We start from the raw sequence: 22,973 nt of genomic DNA on the forward strand, positions 1-22,973 counted from the left end.
CAAAATGTACATACTGAGCCAGGAGAACCAAAGTTGTTTGGCAAATTTCTTCGTTCAGCAATCCTACAAAGTGAAATATATTACAGATACCCCCTGGTTGTTATGCTTACAAAACAAAATAGCTTTCTGTTGGATGTAGACTGCTACATATTTTGATTCTAGTAGCAATATGGCAGGGTTAAGGTCAACTTGTGTAGTGTAATCTGGTGCCTGTTTTCGATAGCTATCACAGAAATAGATACTTATTTCAAGATGCTTAAACAGATGATTAGGTGAAAACTCCAACAAACCTTGAAGCATCAGAAAGTAAAGGTTTTCCCACTCCCACCCCCTAACTCTGTAGCATCCCTCACCATTCTCAGGATCCCCATAAGCTTATCCATGTTTCAACCCTTCCATGGGGCAATTTATGGCGGGAAATAAATAATACATGTGATAATTTGTCTAGCTAAGAGACAGTGCTTGTGAAATTCACCACTCCTGCTACACTCTCCCAGACAGTTGACAAAGAATAATGTAAGTGCTCATCACTACACCTGGGCCCGGGAATCAAAAGTTTGACAAAGAGTATTTGAATTTTTACGCTGAAAGGAGATTGAATCTCTAATCTATTGTATTTCTAGAAGCATGAGGTAGAAAGATACATAGAAAAACTACTTTCTGCTTGAATGAATAAATGACTAACCATGAAGGGATGAGCTTACTACTCCAGGATTCTTACCACACTGACAAAGAAAACTAATTTTTTAAACTGGTTTGCCCTCCATCACATGATTTCATATTCACTCAACACCAGTTGCCATCTGCTACTAGCTGGTTTATATGTTTGAGCAAAGTACTGGAGAAGGGTAGGCAGGAGAAGGAAGAGTCAGGGAGGGGAGAAAGGAGACACTTGCACAGCTAATGATCTCCTTTGTGTTGGAGACTAGGTTTCAGGACATCAGTACTTTAAGAACAATATACCAGTGTCTCTTAAACTAGACTAGGCGCCCAACATATCAGATAAGAGTGATACAGTGGTATTTGGCCTACTCCACTTAAAGAAGGCATAGAGGAGAAAAAACTGAGTAAAATCAAAAGGCATGGGGGTTGGGGTTGGGAGGGGTGATTGACTGCAAACTACATTCAATAGGGTTCTATACATTGGGGCTATACATATTACAATACTCCCAAGAATGAACCCACTAATTAAAATATTGTATAATTTTAGTGATGGACCTATAAATCCCAGAGATATAAGAACATATAACCAAACAGATCTTTAGATGTATTGTTTCTGAGAATTAGCATAGAATTGCAATACATAACAGTAAGTAGACTCCTGAGGCTGGGTAAAAAACTATAAATAACTAGTGGAGAATGTGGAAGAAATGGGTTTATAATCGGGATTTTTTTTTTAAAGAAACAAGCAGCTACTGGGCTATAATGCTGACTTCATGGGACAAAGGTTTTCTGAGAAACTGGTGGGTCTATGGAACCTCTTTGAAATCTAATCATATTGCCCAGAAGTTTTTTGTTTGGGTTTTTTTAACCATTGTTCTCTGAACATGTATGGGGCTAAAGTAGTACCTTTGATGCATCATTTGTATACTGAAGTTACCTACCAAACAATAATAGTTGTAATGTATGTCTCCTACATCACAGAGTTGATGAAACCTCTAAAAAAAATCAGCAAGTTGGTTCTCTGGGACATTTGGAAATGAGCACTGTCACACATTCAGCAGCATCGCACCTCAGATTTGAGAAATTAGTAACAAAACAGGGGAAAAATCCTTGCCATACAAAGCAATAATTTTATACAAGGTATATTCCAATACAAAGTTAGCAAGTTGTGCAGAAGTGGCCTATGCTCTAGAACCAAGAGTCAGGGGCTAAGACTGCCAGATTTGAACCCTAAGGGTAGTTGTACAACTTTATATCCTGAACAGAGCCTACCACAGTGCTCAATACATAGTAGGTACTCAATATATTTGTATTAGATGAATCGAAAGCCCTCATCTTAATTCAAGTGTTTCACCCTGCTTGCCTACCATCTGGGACTAGTCACATAATTGTGACTCAACAATAATTATACAATTAGCAATGCCTGGAGACTCTCTCCTTTGTCTTCCTAGGATCTCAGAGTGCTTTCACGTCCTGTCTTATTCATTGCCATAACATCTTTGTGAAGCAAGAGATATCCATTTTTACAGATGGGTTACAGAGCAGTGACTCAAATCTCTGTTTCTAAAGCTTGGGTGATTAATAGTCATTATGCTGACCCAACTCAAAACAGAGTTTTTCAGGCTATGTAGGGTTTCTGAGACATGAGAATATCTTATCCTCATTGTGAACATCATTATTTTAGTTTGGTCTCCAGGATTCAGATCAAAGTCTTTTCCTTTTTTTGATCCAGATATGTGATTTTATAGGTGTGGGGAACTTCCCAGGGTAGGAATTCCCCTCACCGATACCGATCAGCCAGTCTGTAACTTACAGTTGTAGAAAATTGTCTGAAGCACTGAAGGTTTATATGTTCATGTTCACCCAGCTAGCTTGTGTCAAAGACAGGACTTAACTTTTTCCAGACTATACAGTTGACCTTCTCACTACCACAACTATCTGCCTCTCATAGAAAGACTCTGATAAATAACTCTTGGAAATACTTGACATTCTCTTTTCCTTCAAGAATAAATTAAAATTCTCTCTCTTATTCTGTGTTCATGTCTGCCGACTCTGTGAGCAGAAACCCAAAACTACATGCCAGTTTAAAAAAAAAATGAGCTCTTATTCTAATATCTTAGTCGCCAGCACTTCTCTTGGGGGAAATAGGATTTAAAATTCATGTCTGACCCTTTCAGATGTTGCTTTTCAACAAAAAAGTATAAATGTGGTGTCTGCAAGTTCTCTGCAGGACTAGTATCTAACTCTTTGCTCGATTATGGCTTTAGCAGTACATTTGTGACAGGCAAAAAGAACCCATTTCTTTTCTCTCCCTCAGTGGACATTAGGGAAAACATTGCTTATTTACTTTGTAAATGAGGACACCCAGTGGCCATAGAGTGAAAATAGAATGAGAATTCCTGCTTGTAATAATGCAAATATAGCTATTCATAATGATATCACAACTAATCCACAACTACTTCTATAGCACCTGTAAACATAGCTTGTTTCATATGTCTACGGAGATAAGCAAAGAAATAGTAAGAAAGCACCTACTTGTCCTTGATGCATTTGTTTTGTTTGGCCCAAATGAACATCTGCTCTACATACTGAAACAACTGGCAAATGTGATTGCTGAGCCGTGGTCACTGAAATTTGAAAGGCTACGGAAAACGGAAGTGATACCACAAGACCAAAGAAGGGCAGATGTCCCCGTGATCAAAACAGGAAAAGAGAAGCAGTTCTATGAACTTTAAGCCAGGAAGTTCGACTTTGATACCTATGAAAACTGTAGAATTAAAGACATGGTTAGTGAACATCTAGAAAAGGAGCAAATTAAGAGAGCCAGCATGGTTGCATTAACAACAGATTATCTTTGTTCATTAGTAGATCAAGGGATTGCCGTAGATAAATGAATTAGAGTTTATCAAAACATTTGTTTCTTTGTTTTTTTAAATCATACTATTCTTGTGGAAAAGGGTAGAAAAATATGGTCTCTGATACAATTAGAGAGGCTTTAATACAGCTGAAAGGTCAGATTCAGAAATATCCAGTAACGTTTCAAGGTCATCTTGGCAAAAGATCTCCAGTGGAGTGCCCCTATGGTCTAGGCTTAACCCTGTACCATTTAGCATGCTTATCAATTATTTGGATAGAGGCATAAATGTCATGGTCTTCCAAGTGTACGTATAATGCAAAGCTAGATGGCATAATTAACATACTTCGTGACAAAATCAGGATCAAAAAGATCTTGACATGGAGAATTTGGGGCTAAATCTAATTGGTTGAAATGCACCAGGGATAAATGTAAAGTCTTACATGGGTTCAAAAACTCCCATTCACAAGTATATGATGGAGTAGGTGGCTATGGTTAGACAACAACTTATCTGAAAAGGATCTGCAAGATTTTATGGACTACTCAGCATAAGTCACCAATATGATATGGCAACCAAAAAAGCTAATGCAATGAGCTAATGAGCTGCATTAAAAAAATACAATCCGTTAATGAGAATATGAATATGAATAAACTTTATAAAGGACCTACTATGTGGCAGGCATTGCGCTAAATAAGGTGATGGTACCTCTGTACTCTGCCCTCATCAGAATTGTGTTCAGTTCTAGATGCCACATTTTAGGAAAGCCATGGATAAGCTGAAATGCATATACAAGAGGACAACCAAGAGAGTAAAGAGTTTTAAGTCCCATGTCATGAAAATCACTTGAAGGAAATGGGAATATTTAGTCTGGGGAAGACAAGACTCAGGGGGAATGTGGTAGATGTCATCAGGACTATCCTGTTTGCCCTTAGAGGACAGAACTAATAGCAATGGATGGAAATCACAAAGAGGCCATTTCAGGATTGATTTCAGGAGAAACTTTGCTGACACTTTTAGAACTCTTCAAAAGGGAAATGGGCTGCCTTGGAAAACAGTGAGTTCCCCACCACTAAAAATATTCAAACAAAGGCTGGATGTTCACTTATCGGGGATATTATAGTGGGACTGTTTTTGCAAGTATGTGGATTAAACTAGATGACGGCTGAGGCCCCTTCCCACTCTCAAATTCTGTGGTTCTGTGTGATGAGAGGTCTTCATCGACCGTTTCTGCATCACTTTATAAGTTGGTCACCTCTCCCCTCACTTTGTAACAAGAGCCAGCTCAGCTTCAAGCTCCACTGAATTACCAGCTGGCAAAACAATGAATTTTTCTATCAAAAGGGTTGAATTTGGGAGAATGGGGTAATGATGATATATGAACCCTCTACTCCAATACCTGTGCATTTATGCAAGCAGTTTATAGGGACACAACATTGAACAAATTGAAAAAAATAACTTTAAAACCAAAATTTGTACTGAATACATAAGATGCTATAGGGAGGGAGTAAAGGAGGGAGGGGGAAGATAAGAGGAAGAGAGGATTAGAGAAACTGTATTGTCCACCAAACAGCCTAGGGCTGTTGCATGGACCCAGCCTCTCTGAAGACATAGAGAGACTTAGAGAAAACATAGTCTGAATCTCAATCCACTTTGGGGTATGGTAGAAAGCTCATTTCATATTTATTGAACATCTTCTACATAGAGCCTTATTAGATTCTATGGAAGATATATGTATGTATGTAAACACATATATAGCACAATTCCTACATTAAAGAAGTTGATGCTTTACGCTCTCACTTTCCATAACAAAATTTACACAGATGAGACAGTTAAGGGCCAAGGCATGTGCTATAGACAGTAAGTGCATTGGGAAATCAGTATCTGGTGGAGTCATCAGAGGAAGCTTCACACAGAAGGTCTGACTTGATTTGGGCCTTGAAGAATGGGTGTGGTTTGGATAAGTGGAGAGAAATGGGGAGAGCAACTAAGGAAAGGAAAATAAAGTGAGAAGAGGTGGTAAAGACAATTAAAAGGATGTATAGAAGACAGTAAACTGACTTATTGGAGTATATAAAAAGTTCATCTAATTCAATCCAACAAATATTTATTATATACCTACTGAGCACAAAGTACTGTACTAGGTGTTGGAGATTCAAATGCAAACCAAACATTCCCTGTCCCCAGGGGACATGTATACAGATAGGTAAATCAAAAGTAAGATTGTGTTGTATGGCCAGATTATTAGGCTACTAACAATAATACTTATAAAAAACATGTTTTATGACTGACCTCTACATGCCATTTCATTTTATGTATGTCTACAGAAAGATAGTAAACAATCTTTTCCTCCATATTAGTGGAATATATGATGGAAGCCACCACATGTGATTTTACCCATTTGCTGTGCTTATCAATTATTATTCCCAATACTTTTCTAGAATTTTTCCTCATCCCTGCACTAATGAAAGAAGCCTTGTCCCCATAGTCTTGAACTGGATGTCCAGTAGACATCTTAAATTCAACATACCCAAAACTAAACTCATTATCTTTCCCCCAAACCATCCCCCACCTTCTATTCTCTCTATTACTGTAGAGGATAACACCTTCCTCCTAGTCCCATGACACCATGAGGTGTTATCCTCAACTCCTCACTATCTCTTATGCCCCATATCCTATCTGTTGGCAAGGCCTCACAGTTTCTTCCTTGCAACATCTCTCACAAATGTCCCCTGCTCTTCTCTAACACTGCCATTACTCTGTACAGACCCTCATCACCTTACACCTGAACTATTGGAATCACCTGCTGGTGGGTCTGCTTGCCTCAAGTCTCTCCCCTCACCAGTCTATCCTCCATTCAGCCACCGAAGTGATTTTCCTAAAGCTCAGGTCCAACCATGTCACCCTGCCCCTCCCCACCCCTTCCTCCCAATAAACTTCAGTGGCTATCTGTCACCTCCATGATCATATACAGAATCCTCTGTTTGGCATTCAAAGCCCTTTATAACCTACCCCCATCTTTCTAATCTTCTTATACCTTACTCTGGAATAGACCTTAGCCCGAAACGGCCAGGATCTCCCAATGCATCCTGGGCCATATCCGGTCATCTTGGTGAATATCAGGCCACTGGACCCAGATGGCTCTGGAGGAGAAAGTGCGGCTGGTGACCTTGCACAGCCCTCCCTCACTCAAATCAAAGTCAATTACAAGTCATGTCATCGTTTCCCTGATGTCATGGTCCTCTTCGAGAATGAAGGACAAAGAAAACAACACATACTCTTTGACCTAGTGACACTGTCCTCCTTGCTGCTCCATGAACGAGACACTTATCCCTCAGCTCCAGGCATTTTTCTGACAGTCCCCTATGCCTAGAACTCTCTCCCTCCTCATCTCTGTCCCCAGGCCTTCCTGGCTTCCAAACTAAAATCCTATTTTCTTCAGGAAGCCTAAGCCTTCCCCAACCTTCTTAATTCCAGTGTCTGCCCTCCATTGATTATTCCTATTTATTCTGTACCATGTTTGTTTGTTGTCTCCTCCATCAGACTATGAGCCCCTTGAGGGCAGGGACTGTCTTTTGACTTAGCACACTGTCTAACACATAATAGGTACTTAATAAATATTTCTTGACTAATTTCTGAAACTAACTAATGTAGTTAAAAAAAATACTTAATTTGCACCCCATTACCTCTGTGCTCCAGAGCCTAGACAGTTTGGAAGAGCAGACCCCAAAGCCTCTTTGGAGAAATTCATTATCCAGTGGCGCCTTAAGCCCTGAGCTATTCTTTTTCTTGTTGTGTGGAACTTCTTCACACTTGAAGCCAATTGTCTGTTATGTGCCAATACTGTCCCCCTTAGAATAATAGAAAGCCTCTTGTTGATGAACAGAAATCTTCTTCGAGAACCTGGACAATTGTACACTGGAGGGATTTTTTTAAGCCGTAACTAGGATGGAACAAGGAAGAAAAAGAATGTATTCATTATGAATCTGAAAACACTCCTCAGAAGCTATTTATGACAACAATAAAAAGAAATGTAAAGGAAATTCTGCGTATCAGGATATTCCACAATTAATTTAACTAGAAAGCTTATTTTATTGAAAAAAAAATGAACCATGGGGTTCTGCTGTTTTATCATTATTTGAAGGCCAGATAAAAATTTTTCCATTTGTAAGTCAAAGAATAAATTTTATGCCTGCCTATAGGCTCCATTATTAGCTGTTAATTCGCAATACCTTTAATGCCTCTTTGGGCTAATACAAGATTTTTGTTAAAAGTTCATTTTCCATTCAAATAAGACTGATGATTTAAAGCTATTTAGAGAGAACAGATGTACCCAGAATTCTTGAAGTGATTGTGTAAAAGACATCATCTTCTTAATTTCCTTTAAAGCAAAATAAAGGGCCACCACTGACTTTGCACTTGATGACACAAATCATTCTTGAAAGCCTTATTTGAGCCTAAGTTCAAATTGCATAACTTGTAGTGTGAATTTAAATTGATCTTTTTTGTTCATTTCTGTAGTCCCACCCACGGATGCAGCATCTCGGGTTTTTTTGTTCCCCAGATTTAGTGAACAAAGGAAAAGGTTACAATAGGGCATCAGCTAAATTTGTAAGGAAAGAGCTTTAGAAAAATCAAAATCCCCCAAAAAAGTGCCTCAAAAGGTTTACAAGATAAGAGGATTTAAAGACATCAACCTCAGATTTCATTGACTTCTCTCCTTCATCCCAGCAGGTCCTACTCCTTCAAGAAGAAGCCATTTCATTTAAACACTAGGAGGAGGGCATCTATAGTCATCCTTCAGTATGTCGTCTGGCGCCATAGCTATCAGATACTTTTGTGCTCAGTTACAACAGAGCTCTCAAATTCTAGTGGAAGAGGGCAAAGAAAGCTTTTGAACTCACAGCGTTTTATTCCTCTGCATAAAGGCATTCCATTAGAATCTGTGGTTCTAAGGATAAAATTCACATCACTATGCAGTGTATACAACAAAAAAAAAAAAACCCAGCTTATAGAATCTTAGTGCTAGGAGATACTTCACAGCTCATCTTCTTGGCCAACCCCCTCATTACATACAGCGCTGAACACATAATAGTCAAATACTTGTCGACAGATTAATATACATTTCAAACAAGAAAGGTTGTGAGGCTGTCATTTGTATTTGTTAATAGCAGGCTCAAGTTGGAATCAGACGAGGCTACTTCATGTACATAAGGAAAAGCATGACTGTTTTAAGAGACAAGACCAACCTTTACAGCAGGAAAGTTTTCCTTCAATATAAAAATTTCCCCCCACTATGTTAGTGCCTTGAAATCTAGACACTAGGGTCTGTGAAATGTGACCATTAGAGTTGTTCCCATTATGGCCCATAGTCCCAGACAGACTTCTAATTTTTCATGGGATGAGTGGAAGGGGGAAGGAGGAGATGAGGGGTGCAGGCTCAAATCAGATCTACACAGTGTGGGGCCCTGGACATTCAAGGAACAGACAAAAGTTAGAATTTGCTGAAACAGGATAAGGAATTTCAGAAAAGAGGGAGAACAGTTTGCTCATTTGACATTTTTGCCCAAGTTCAATCCTGTTTGCTTTATCCCTCAAATATAATGAAGTCTGTGGTGTAAGAAATGCCAGAAATGTAGGAAAGGTGGTCTTGGGCTCCCTGCTGGAAATATTTCAGGGTGCTCAAGTCATTCCTGGTGAATTGAAATGTTTTGTCACCTAGATTACAGAGATCATATTTGTATATTTTCTAAATTTTCATATAAGTATCTAATGATTTTATGGTAGAAAGGAAGGAGAGAAAGGAAGAGAATAAGCATTTATATGGCACCTACTATGTACCAAGCACTGTGTTAAGCACCTTACAAATATTATTCTCATTTGATCTTTACAACAACCCTATGAGGTAGATGCTGTTATTATGCTCATTTACAATTGGGAAACTATGGTAGAGAGAAGTTAAGTGACTTTTCCAGAGCTACACACTCTGATTCCAGGCCTACTGCTGTATCCACTGTGCTAACTAGCTGCCTCAACAGTAAGTAAAAGACATGGCCCTTTTTCTAGGCATCTTCTAGAGACAGCTAGGGACCGATAGATAGATCACCAGACTTGGAGTCAGGAAGACATAAGTTCAAATCCTGACTCTGACTCTAGCTGTGTGCGACCCTGGCAAGTCCTTTACTTGATGTCAACCTCAGTTTCTTCATCTGTAAGATGGAGGTGTTAATAGTACTTACTTCCCAAGGTTATTGTGAGAATAAGATGAGATAATGTGTGAAGAGCTTTTCACACTTTAAAGTACTATATAAATTTATCTAAAATTATTAGTTTTTATTGTCTGCATTAACTGACAAAATGGCATTTGCTTAGAGTACCTCTGATACAAAGAAAACCTTGACGAGTGATGGTATGTTTCATCTGTATAAAACTGGATCATGCCTTATGCCAGGAATGCAAAGGGAAACCTTTCCAGATTTCAGCTAATGATATTATTTTGGGGGGCTGTAAGTGTTTCTTCCTCTCATTAAACCTTCTCTCTCCTGCTTTCTCTCTCTTCCTTCCTCCTCTTCCTCCTTCCACCTGTCTCCTTGTTTGCCCTCTCTTCTCCATAGTTCTCATGAAAAGTATTTTGCCTCTTCAGCTAAGGTAGTGACATCTCATCTTAAAAAATGCCTTGTTGTGCAGAAAAGACTATAGATAGGATGTACCCCAAAATGAGAAAAGAAAAAATATCATTATGTATGTATATGTGTATACACTGCAAGATAAAAATTACAAATTACAAATCTTATACAACAGATTTGGAATAAATAAGAAGTCCAGCCTAGATTCAAACAGATACCGTATCATCACCTTAATTTAAATAAATGTGAAGTAAGTTTACTTGCTTCTTCAACAACAGCAATCTCAGTCACAAGGCAAAAAACCCCAAAATGCCACTATCAGTTATGTTTACAAAGGATAGCAAAATAGTTTACAAGGCAAATTTGCTATTTCTCAGCATGTGTAATCAACTTACTCCACATGAAAAGTGAAGACAAGTATCATGTCATAGTGTGGCTCTACCATTGACAGCACATCTAGTTTGCACCAACTGTTTCACATATTGTTAAACAGAGTAGTCAGTAGTCAGAGTAGTAACAAGTTTTATGGTCATTGTAGTAATGGTGTTTGTAACTTGATTTGGTACATGAATAAGAAGGTGGGTATATCTTCTACCAGCGTTTTAGTAAAATGGTCTTACTGTGTCTAAAATATCCATTGCCTCGTGGCCAACACTTTGATTACATGCCCTCCAAATTTAGCTCTCCTGGTCTTCATAAAATTAATACACTGCCCTTCACTGGAACTACACTGGAAGGCTTGATCAATCAGTCAACAGGCATTAATACCATGTGCCAGGCATGATGCTCAGTGCTAGAGATTTTTAAAAAAAAGCAAAAAGGCCCTATCCTCAAAGAGCTTCTGTTCTAATGGGGGAGAAAACAGGTACATAAATAGTTAATTTTGTTGTTATTCAGGCGTGTCTGACTCTTAATGACCCCATTTGGGGTTTTCTTGACAAGACACTAGGATGGTTTGACATTTTCTTCTCCAGCTCATTTTACAGATGAGGAAACTGAGGCAAACAGGGTTAAGTGGCTTGCTCAGGGTCACACAGCTAGTAAGTGTCTAAGGCCAGATTTTAACTCAGGAAAAGGCGTCTTCCTGACTCCAGGTCTGGTACTCTATCCACTGCGGCTCCTAGTACCTTACAAAACTGATGCTGCCTTGACATGGCCACCCTTACACCATTGGCATTGAATTGGGATTTTCTGGAAGATGATAATAATCATGCAGCAAAAACAGGTGGTGATTCTTTTTCCCACACTTCAAGGTTTACAAGCTGTGGGCCAAGGATGCCACATTGAAATTTTACTTGCTATTCATATACATCATTTGACCTAACCCTGTTCATTCGAACATGTTCATCTTGGTTATTATTTTGGTAATTTCTGTTTCCTGCCAAATCACCGGGTCCCCAAATTCCCATCTCCCTTCCCACTACATCAGGCTTGTACTAGTCTCATTTTGTACAGCCATTTGGTCTCCTGGCTGGGAATAGACCGGATTTCACACCTAATTAAAAGAGATTGTTATTGCCTGCTGTTTCCTTTCTTTATCCTTTTTCCTTACACCCATCAGCATTTTATTCTCATGCTAAGTCCTGTCCTTGTTGGACACCCACAGCTTAAGGACCAGCAGGGAGCAAGGTTCCTATAAAACAGTAAACCAAGCCCTCCATCACCTATTTCACAACAACAAAACTTTCCCTTCAATCTCTACCCCCTGCCTCAGCTCCCTTCTATATTCTGCCTGCTCTTCCTAGATGAATTCCATTTGTGTTTCTGGTGAGTGACATTGTAGTCTGATCTATATTTTTACTCTGTTGAAAAGACATGGGTTTTTCCCCACCCCCAAAAAAACCCAGAACTTTTATCTTAGTGTTTTTTTTACTTTGCCACCAATTCCACGTTCATATCACTCCCTTTGCTCCCTTCATAGAAAACTGTGCTTTTTTTTTTCAAATGCACATAATCCATGTAAAGTTGTGAGGTTTTGTAGGGTTGAGGCTTTTTTCCCCCCTGAATGGTCCAAATGCCTATTCACTGCCAATCTAAGAAAGAATAGGGTTTGAATTTTCACACCATTCCTTCCTATACAGTTCCTGAATACCCATCCAATCAAGATTTGTTTTCAATGGGGAGAAAACCTCCTACAGTAGACTATTTCAAATTGATTCCATTGGAATCTATACATTAATGTTCATTGAGTGAAAATGAAGCATTTCACAAAAGCCCTGTGCCCGGCATTACTGTCACAGAAACTTTTTTTCCCAGTGTATTCCACTTAAATGGGGAAGAAAGCCTGGGAACAGATCAAGACAGCACTGTTCCCTTGCCTCAGGCGTTGTACGCTGTAGGCATGAGATGGTGCTGAATGATGGGGCATGTTTCCCCAGTATTATTTCCACTAAAAATTGGCAACAGGTGATCCACCCTTTTGTCTGCTGTTTTTTTCCTATAAGAACGACAGGTATTGAAGATTTCTACATAAGAAAAATGGCAAGTTGATTACTTTTCTTTCTGTGGTTTAAAATAAAGGTAGTGACAATTGAGCTAGTAACTGCCAAAAGTTACCTGGTCTCCAGATTCTCAACTCTAGTTCTGCATGGCACTTACCTTACTTTTCCATTTGATCCCTAGATCCTAGAATTGGTTTGTGTCTGGCTACACCCAGGTACTAGGTTATCTGACACTTTCTGGTCTGGGAGTCAGAAGACCTGAATTCAAGTGACGATGCCAGAATTTATTAGCTATGCACCCTTAGGAAAATTACTTATCCTCCTGTTCCCCAATCTCTCTTTGTAAAGTGCGGAAAATTTGAGGCAGCTAAGGTGACACAGTAGATAGAGCACTGGGCCTGGCATCAGAAAGACCCGAGTTCAAATCCAGTCTCAGACACTTACAGTGTGGCTCTGGGCAAATCACTTAAGCTTTATCTGCCTTGGTTTTCCTTATCTGTGAATTGGGAATCTGAATATCACCTTACAAGGTTGTCACGAAGATCAAGTGAGATGATAATTGTAAAAGTGCTTAACACAGTACCTGGCACATAATAAATATTTGTTCCCTTCCCCCCAACCCCGAGTAATACTCACACTGCCCTTTTCCTGGGATGATTATGAGGAAAGCACTTTGTAAAGTACTCAGGAATGCGTTATTAATAATAACTAACTGTTCAGTCAAGCAAGAAATTGAAAGAGTACTGGCTCCAGTCATTGGACCTCAGTTCAAATGCTACCTCTGATGAATATACTACCTGTCAGACTTTGGGCAAGTCACTTAATCTCCCTTGCCCTTAATGTCCTCATCTGAGGAGACTGGACTAGATGGCCTTTGAAATCTCTTTAAGCGCTAAATCTCTGATTCTGTGTGGTTTTCACAAAATTGACCAATTGTTTGGTTAAATGGACCCAACTTGTGAGGGTAGAAATTCACCCTCACAAACTAGTTGTTTGGGGGGTGATGGGTATCATATATCATAGTATTATAGAAATAGAATGGACCTTATAGACTAGGCACCCTGCCACATCATTTCATATATAAGGAAACTGAAGCAAACAGAGGTTAAATGACCTGCCCAGGGTCACACAGCCAATAAGTGTCAGAGGCAGGATTTGAGTTTGGGTCTTCTGAGCATTGGGCTTAGAATCAGGAAGACTGACCTCCATGAGTTCAAATCTAGTCTCAGATACTTACTATCTGTGTAACTCTGGGTAACCTGTTTGCCTCAGTTTCCTCATCTGTAAAATGAGCTGGAGAAGGAAATGGCAAACCACTCCAGTATCTTTGCCAAGCAAACACCAAATAGGCTCATGACAAATCAGACACAACTGAAACAACTGAATAACAACTTCTGATTCCAAATCCAATAATCTCTCTACTGCTCCATTACTTGGGAGTCAGTCTATTGGTATCTGTTCTCAGCCATAGGAACAACTCTCATTACTTTACTCTCTATTCTCTCTTCTAGGACCCTTGGAAGTAAATAACTATGTGGTTTCATAGGGTGGGCAGTGCTTGGTTCTATTCCTTTTTTCATCACAAATACAGCTTGTCCTCAGAACTGTCCCTAACTGGTAGAAAACAGAGGGAACTAATTCCTTTATATTCCACCCACCTCTGGTTGTAATTTGAACAAATAATGTGTTAGAGGAGCATTTTTACATAGAGCTAAGGACCAACAATGTTTCAGACCATGTCAGTTAGTCAACAGGGATTCGTTAAGCACTTATGTGTCAAGAACTATGCTAAGTGCTGTTCTTACTTCTTTGTGTCTATCTTTCACTGACCTTTCTTTCCTGGAAATCCGTGCAGTACCTTTATGCCCTGCTCTCCTCATCCTTATTACTCTCATCTACTGATGTCCAGGTCACTCTCAATGACTAAGCATCTGGTTCAAGGTCTTCCTCTACCTCATAGGGTTATTGTGAGGATGAAATAAGATATTAGTAAAGTGCTTAGCATAATGTCTGGCATATAGTAGGTGCTTAATAAATGCTTATTTCTTTGACACACATCCCTCCTCTCCACTCCATCCTCTATAGTCGTGTTTGAGGATTTAAGTAGTCATGGTGATGATTCCCTAACATCTTAAACATTCAATTTCTCATTCTCTTCAGTTCCAATTAATTCTTCAAACCACATTAACCTCGTATTGACATGGCACTGAATGACAACACTTTCAAGATTCTGAACTTTGAAATTCCACTCTTCCATCTTCCCACCTCTCCTATGTAACCTCTCATTTCTAGACTGCTCCATATTTTCCCATTCTATCTCTTCTTCTCTGGTCCACTTGCCTCTATGCTAAACCTTCATTCCATGGTTCTTCACATTAGTCTTTCACTGGCTACCACTTCAGAAATACACACATACACACACACTGACCTTCTACTACTCCCAAATTATTAATCCTTCTCTCTGAGTAACCCCAGCTATATGATTTCTGGGCAGATTTTTATTGTTGTTGTTGGGGGAAGGCACTAGTAGCTGGGGGATTCTGGAAAGGCTTCATGGAGAAAGAGGTACTAGAACTGGGCTTTGAAGGAAACTAGGAGTCTTGAGAGGTCAAGATGAGGAAAGATTACATTCCAACAGGGAATGATGTTTAATAAGGAGCTGGGTTGTGAAGACCTTTAAATTGTAAACTGAGGAATTTGTATTTGATGCTAGAAGTAACAGAGAGACACTGCAATGTAATGATCAGTGAGTGATGTGGTTAGATCTGTGCGTTAAGAAAATCATTTTGATAGTTGCACGTCACATAGATCACTTCCGTTCATGTTTCTGATCAGACACAGTAACACTGTCACCACCAGTTTGCCTTCTGAAAACACTGGCTGAGTCGGATAAAAGAGACCAGAGATGTAATAATCTTGTGTATAAATCACCTGTGTTGTCCTCCTTAAAGAAAACAGCAGCTTCCCTGAGATCACACTAGTCCTGTTCCCAGTCCCCTCTTTCGACTGCCATCAGCCAGGGATGAACAGCATATGGAGCAGTGTGGTTCAGGCCTTCATCATCTCTCCCCTGGATCATTACAAGAGCCTTCCGTTTGGTGTCCCTGCCTCATGTCTATCCCCACTCCAATCCATCATCAATACAGCAGCCAAAGTAGTTTTCCTAAAGCCATTTCTGACCACATCACTCTCCTCTACCCCTCACTCAGTAAAACTTCAGTGGCTCTCCATTATTTCTGAGATAAACTATAAAATCCACTAAACAGCATTTGAAGCCCATTCCTACATCTCCAGTCATCTTCCACATTACTCCACTCCACACACTCTCTGGGACAGCCAGCCACACCAGCCTACTTGCTGCTCCTCACACATGATGCTCATCTCTCTTCTCCTTCTGCTTCTGGCTGCCCTTGGAGGTGTTATAGAACACATGCAGCCCACGGGCCACTTGTTTGACACCTCTGTGGTAAACAATTAATAAGTAGTTTTTCATTCAGTCATCATTAGCATAATTGTGATAACAAAATCATTTCCCAGGGTCAGAATTGCTATTTTGTGACCTTTCAGGCACCCATTTCCCATTAGGCTTTAGAGAATTTAAACTACTCCCTGTACACTCGCTGTGAAAAACCTTGCATAAGGCATCAGAGATGGCAAGCATATGTAGATACGGAGAAGAGGCAGAGGGGTGTCACTTTCTGGAGCTGATTGAAGCTGGCTCGCATTCTATAACCTATTCCTCAGCTAAGAAATGTTTAGTTAACCTAATGGTGAATTTCATTTTCTCAGGGATTTTGCATAAATAGTAGGGAAGAGTTTGTTCATTTAATTCAGTGACTATATGAGAGATGTTTGAAAGTTTTAGCTCTTGGATTCATTTTTGTCTGTGTGTAAAATAAAGGGATGGGGAACTTTTTGTCAACTCAGGGGAGCATAGGGATTTATCCAAGTTCAGGAACTGACCAATCCTACAGAGGTTTCAGGAATGAGCTGAAAATTTATTAGTTAATAGTTTGCTTTCAGTATCTCTTGAGTGGGGGGTTAAATAAGTTTAGTAAGTGTGCTAACTAAATAACATATCAACTTGTACTTCAGCTGGTATCCTTTTTCAAATGCTTTAGGCTTTTGAGTGGCTCCTGCCTGGAACCAGACCCTCATAGGGAATATAAACATGAAGGAGGAGGTGGAATATGCCAGAATATGAACTCTACATCCAAAATAACTATGATTCTGGTTAGCCCAGAAGTCTAGGCAACATTCAAGCTCTTGACGTAATAGGTTACCTTTCCTATGCTCTATGTAGTCCATGAAAAGCATGTCCAAAGCATTGCTTCTGTATCACCAGTTATGCTGCTTGGCCTGGCCATGAGTGGAGTAGGCAGTAACCCAAATCTACAAAGAAATCCAAGCCAGCTCTAATAAAGGCCTTTATCTTGTTTGTTTTGCTTTGCTACAGGTGACATCAGTTGCAAGGGGATGACCGAGCGCATTCACAGCATCAACCTTCACAACTTCAGCAATTCCGTGCTCGAGACCCTCAACGAGCAGCGCAACCGTGGCCACTTCTGTGACGTGACGGTCCGTATCCACGGGAGCATGCTGCGTGCCCACCGCTGTGTGCTGGCCGCTGGCAGCCCCTTCTTCCAGGATAAGCTGTTGCTGGGCTATAGTGACATTGAAATCCCCTCAGTGGTGTCGGTCCAGTCCGTACAAAAACTCATTGATTTCATGTACAGTGGGGTGCTCCGGGTCTCCCAGTCAGAAGCCCTACAGATCCTCACAGCTGCCAGCATCCTCCAGATCAAGACCGTGATCGATGAGTGCACACGGATTGTTTCCCAGAATGTTGGTGATGTCTACCCGGTGATTCAGGACTCTGGCCAGGAGACACCCAGGGGGACCCCTGAGTCAGGCACCTCGGGGCAGAGCAGTGACACAGAATCTGGCTACCTGCAAAGTCATTCCCAGCACAGTGTAGACAGGATCTACTCAGCCCTCTATGCATGCTCCATGCAGAATGGCAGTGGGGAGCGCTCCTTTTATAGCGGAGCCGTGGTTAGCCACCACGAGACAGCCCTTGGGCTGCCCAGAGATCACCACATGGAGGACCCCAGCTGGATCACCCGGATCCATGAACGGTCACAGCAGATGGAGCGGTATCTTTCCACCACCCCAGAGACCACCCACTGCCGAAAGCAGCCGCGCCCTGTCCGGATCCAGACCCTGGTGGGGAATATCCACATCAAGCAAGAGATGGAGGACGACTATGACTACTATGGCCAGCAGAGGGTGCAGATCCTGGAACGCAATGAGTCGGAGGAGTGCACGGAAGACACGGATCAGGCAGAAGGCACTGAGAGTGAGCCCAAGGGGGAGAGCTTTGACTCGGGGGTCAGCTCCTCCATTGGCACAGAACCTGACTCAGTCGAACAGCAGTTCATGGCTGGGATTGGCCGAGAGGGTCAGCCAGAGCCTTCTCAGACCGAGCCAACTGATCTCCCCACAGAAGGTGGCCAACAGCAACAGCAGCAGCAGCAGCAGCAGCAGCAACAACAGCACCTAGATGCCAACTCCTCTTCCCCAGAGAGGAGCAATGATGTGGAGATGGACAGTACCGTGCTCACGGTTAGCAACAGCACTGAGAAAGGAGTCTTGCAGCCTTCGGTCAACACATCTATTGCCCAACCATTGCCAAGTACCCAGCTCTATCTACGCCAGACAGAAACCCTCACCAGCAACCTGAGGATGCCCCTGACCTTGACCAGCAACACACAGGTCATTGGCACAGCCGGCAACACTTACCTGCCGGCCCTCTTCACTACACAGACCGCAGGCAGTGGCCCCAAGCCTTTCCTCTTCAGCCTGCCCCAGCCCTTAGCAGGCCAGCAGACCCAGTTTGTGACAGTGTCCCAGCCTGGCCTGTCAACTTTTACTGCCCAGCTGCCAGCCCCACAGCCCCTGGCCCCATCTGCAGGCCACAGCACAGCCAGTGGGCAGGGGGAAAAAAAGCCTTATGAGTGTACTCTCTGCAACAAGACTTTCACCGCCAAACAGAACTACGTTAAGCACATGTTCGTACACACAGGTGAGTGCTGGCCCTCCAGGGACTCACCCAACTGAGGTGGGAGACAGACAAGGGAGGGGGAAGGTGGAGGTCTTAGAGGTTAAAGAACATTCATTGTTCTGACCAGACCCAAGGTGTCCTCCCAAGCCCTTGCCATTCTGGATCACCAGTGCAAAGGACCTGATTATAGGCGTTGCTTACTGGTCACTCTACCCTGGAAAGGCAGAAATACAATTCATTTTTGAAGGAGCCTTTTAAGAAGAGGTAGATCAGACACCGTTGACCCTGAAATATGTTGCATTTCCTAAAATACAGAAGAATGATTCTGTAATGTGCTTCTTCCTTAGGAAATTGTGACTTCAAAGTTAACCCTACACATGTAGGCACAGAGGTTAGCCACCAATATAGTATGGCTTAAGGAAGTTATCAGTCTTTACCTGCTTAGAAATATTTATCCCTAATGGTGACAATTGGTCATGAATTTCCTATTATCAGAGTCAAGCCTTGGGGTTAAGTCATTAACTCCAGAAGATTCCTGTTAAAATGCAAATATGTGAGGGATAACACATGTGTGTCAATACAAATGAACACAAATTAATTTAAATTAACTAGCTATGACCTAGCCGGACTCTAGAGGACCAGCTACAAAACAGGTAAGTTTTAAATGTGGTGGTGGATGATAGGGATGAGTTATGGAGGGAGAGGTGAGGAGAAGTCTGGATCCAGGAGGCAATGTGAGAAGAACACTAGGTACCTTGGAAGAGAGTCTAAATGTCAAAATTAAAACTGAAATGAATGGAAGGCTCATGCCTGAGGAAGAGCTTCACAATTTTGTTAGTAGTTAATTCTATATGGCTTGTTAATGCTTCCAAGTGTAATAAAAAACGTTCAAGTAGACCAGGGCTGTCCAACCTTAGGTTTTTATTGAAACAATAGACAATACATTTTGATTTGCCATTTTAGTGAAAGCTCTGCAGTAGCTCAGCTTTGTTTACTAAAGCATTTATGTAAATTTCTGTGCTTATAGGCGGGCCGCATAAATCCCCTGCATGCAGCCAGCCACATTTTGGACAGCCCTGAAGTAGACCATGCAAGCACCAGCATCAAAGTATCCTTGAGCATTCAGTGAGGTTCACCTTTCCCTTTCAGCTTCTCCCAATCCCTAACAAGCCAGTAGACCCAAGGTCCCTGGTACTTGTGGGGATATGTGAACTCTGGTTGTAACCTGAACCTGACCCAGAAAAGTATGCCTGTTCACTACCAGCTGTTACCACATAAGGCAATGCATGATGTAGCTGTTTTGTATGTCATGATATTACTTGGGAAAGAAACTGTCTCTCTAACCCAGTTTAGTTTCAAATAAAGCATTTTCACAGATAACCCCCTTTCTTACTTCTATATTAATTCTAAAGGATTTTTTTCTACTGGCCTAGGAAAATCAAATTCATAATGTCTTGGTACCATATTTTCATATTTTGACTGTGCTGTCACCCACAGAGTTCTAGTGTACTACTGAAAACCTGCCTGTTGGTTTCTTTTCAGTATTTCTCCAAAGCAGATTCTTTGGTTAACACCAAATGACCATATATTTGCTCATACAAAATCTAGGATTACTTTGCAAATTTGCATGTTGGATATAAAGGCTAGCAGTCAGTTTACAACATTAAGCTTCAGTTATTATGAGTAAAAGAAATTGTATTGTTCATATGAGACTCTCCCTGTTTTTCATGTAAGACTAGAACAATGACTCTCAAAATGTTTTCCACGAACATTTGTTTCACTATGAAAGATCCTCCAGGTGGTCTTCAGTGTGGACTCTTGGGTCCTAATGTTTCCAGTAAGGTATTTAATAATAATTTGTTACCTCCCTCAAAAGAATAGAAAGAAATAGGAAGAAACAACAGCACCCCATTTGTTCTGGAATTCTTATAGGTAGAGATTGAAATGAGATACTATAAATGACCTGTCGGCTCTTTTGCCTTACTAGAAGAGCTCATTATCTTAAAAAAAAAAAAAAAAAAAGAAGTAAATTCTTCATCTAAATCTTCAAAAGCCAAAACAGAAAGGATGCACCTAAGGTTCCCTTGTCTTGCCTCAACTGTAACACATTAGAGTTCTCTCTGCGCCCCTGGAAAAGTCAGTCAGTAAACATTTATTAAATGCCTACTGTATGCCAGGCACTGTTAAGTGCTGGGAACACAAAGAAAGGTAAAAAACAGTGGCTGCTTTCAAAGAGGTAAGAATATAATAGGGAGGAGTAAAGGGGATGGGATCCCATCACTCTAAAGAAACCCAGAAGGAGTGACAAAAAAAAATCTAGGACATCCAATATGTGCTATGAAAAGGTTACAAAAAAGCAGTGAGGCTAATTTTGTGTGTGGCTTGTAGAGTCTTTTTCGTTACTTTAAAGTCACACATATCACATATTATTATCTAATGCATGGATTATAGGTCATTGTTAGTAATAATAAGCTAAATTTATAAATTGCTATTTGATGACAAATGCTTTATAAACATGATATCATTTGATCCTAATAACAACCCTATAAAGTATGTACCAGCAGTATCATTCCCATTTTCCAGATGAGGAAACTAATGCACTGAGAAATTTAGTGACTTGCCCAAGATCATCTCTTTGGCAGCCTGGACTCATGACTCCAGTTAGAGAGCTCATTCCATGAGTCTGTGCTGTCTTTTTCAATTATTGAAAATTCACATATCCTGAAATATTACAAGACTGTGAATCCAAAAGAGAATTCTACAATCTATTAGCCTAATAAAAATTGTTGGTGGCTCCTGTGTGGAGGACTCACACACATATTTCTCAAAAGGAAGAGCTTAGCACACGTGGGAAATACATCCTAGCAATTCCAACTCGAAGCTTCGAAGTAAAAAAAAAAATGCTTATTTAAAACCACACACTATACACATTGTCTTTCTTTGTTCTATCTCTTTTCTATGAATAGGCTTTTGACATCTCTTTTCCTTCTCCAGCTCTTGACAGATACAGTTAGTTGGTCAAGAAACCAATGTTGAGATAGGGAGAAAGGGAGGAAACCAGCATTTATTAAGTGCTTACTATGTGCCAGGTACTATGCTAAACTCTTTACAAATATCATCTCAAATTGAATCAGATCAAATGAGATCGTCACAGCAATTCTGGGAGGTAGCTTATTATTGTCCCCATTTTACAGGTGAGGAAACTCAGGCAGGCAGAAATTAAATGATTTGCTCAGAGACACACAGTTGATAAGTGTCCAAAAATGGATTTGAACTCAAGTCTTCGTGACTCCGGACCCAGCACTCTAGCCCTGGAACCTCCTAAAAGTAGCATGATATCCATCCCTTGTGAAGTGTTAGAGCTGAAATGGAGCTTGGGGATCTATTCTCCACACCTTCTTTTCACAGATGAGGAAACTGAGCCTGAAAGTATTAAATTGCTTTCCCAACCAAAATCACAGAGAATTTAATGAGGTCCAAAATAGTGAGGCTTTACAATAGAGTTAAAATGAAATTTTAAATGGCATATTCACCATAGTGATGATACATATTTTCTTCTATTCAGAAGCCTTCTGGAGTTTCTTGTGTCCTCAAGCTTATATGGCACAATTGAAAGAACTAGAAGGCATCTACTCAGTGGTAAAAAATCTCTGGAATTTCTGACTTATTCTATTAGTTCTTCAGATTTGCCCAGGCTTCCTTTAAAATCAGGAGGTTTTTTTTTCATCTTTCTTCTTTTGATATATTTTGATGTTTATTCAATATCTTCCTAGAAAAGAAAAGAAAATCCTTTACCTAGCCACACTCCATCCATTAGCAGACCATAGTAGAAATCTACTTACTCCCTATAGGCATTTCTCAAGCTCATTCACACTTGGCCAGACAAACCAAGAGTGTGAATAAGTCAGAATCACAAGAAGTTGTTTGGAGATGAGAGATTCAGAGAAGAATCAAAAATAACACAAACTATCCTGTCATCCCAACACATTAGGATGACCCAGTTTTTTCCACTTTTTCTAGAAAGCTAGTGCCACCACTAAAAAACAACAGTATAAACAATGGAGAAAGAAAATGAAGGGTCTTTTTCTTCTCAAAGACAATGTATCTTCTTGAGAGCATCTGTCCTTTCTTGTTTTCTACCATACTTCCTCTCCTCCTATCACTCCCAGACACTTCTGGAAATTTTATATTAAGATTAAAGACTCAGTATTCACTCTAATTCAGCTTTCAGTCTATATTAGATATGAGCCAAAGGAGGAGTAACAATTTTAAAAGCAAGCATGTATAATAGAGATTTACAGTTTCATGCTCAGGCCTCTTATTCAGT

At 40.5% G+C, this 22,973-nt stretch overlaps 1 protein-coding gene across 1 annotated transcript in view; it reads left to right on the top strand.

The window, feature by feature from the left end:
* ZBTB20 (zinc finger and BTB domain containing 20) overlaps window positions 1-22,973 on the top strand; it is a 60,784-nt gene that overhangs the window by 28,105 nt on the left and 9,706 nt on the right. Inside the window, exon 3 of the mRNA XM_036744308.1 lies at window positions 17,039-18,667. Within this exon, the coding sequence (XP_036600203.1) occupies window positions 17,059-18,667 (1,609 nt within the window). The 5' untranslated portion in view covers window positions 17,039-17,058. The remainder of the gene's footprint in view (window positions 1-17,038; window positions 18,668-22,973) is intronic.

The sequence above is a fragment of the Trichosurus vulpecula genome, chromosome 2 (assembly GCF_011100635.1).
Source record: "Trichosurus vulpecula isolate mTriVul1 chromosome 2, mTriVul1.pri, whole genome shotgun sequence".
In the NCBI taxonomy this organism is placed as follows: domain Eukaryota; kingdom Metazoa; phylum Chordata; class Mammalia; order Diprotodontia; family Phalangeridae; genus Trichosurus; species Trichosurus vulpecula.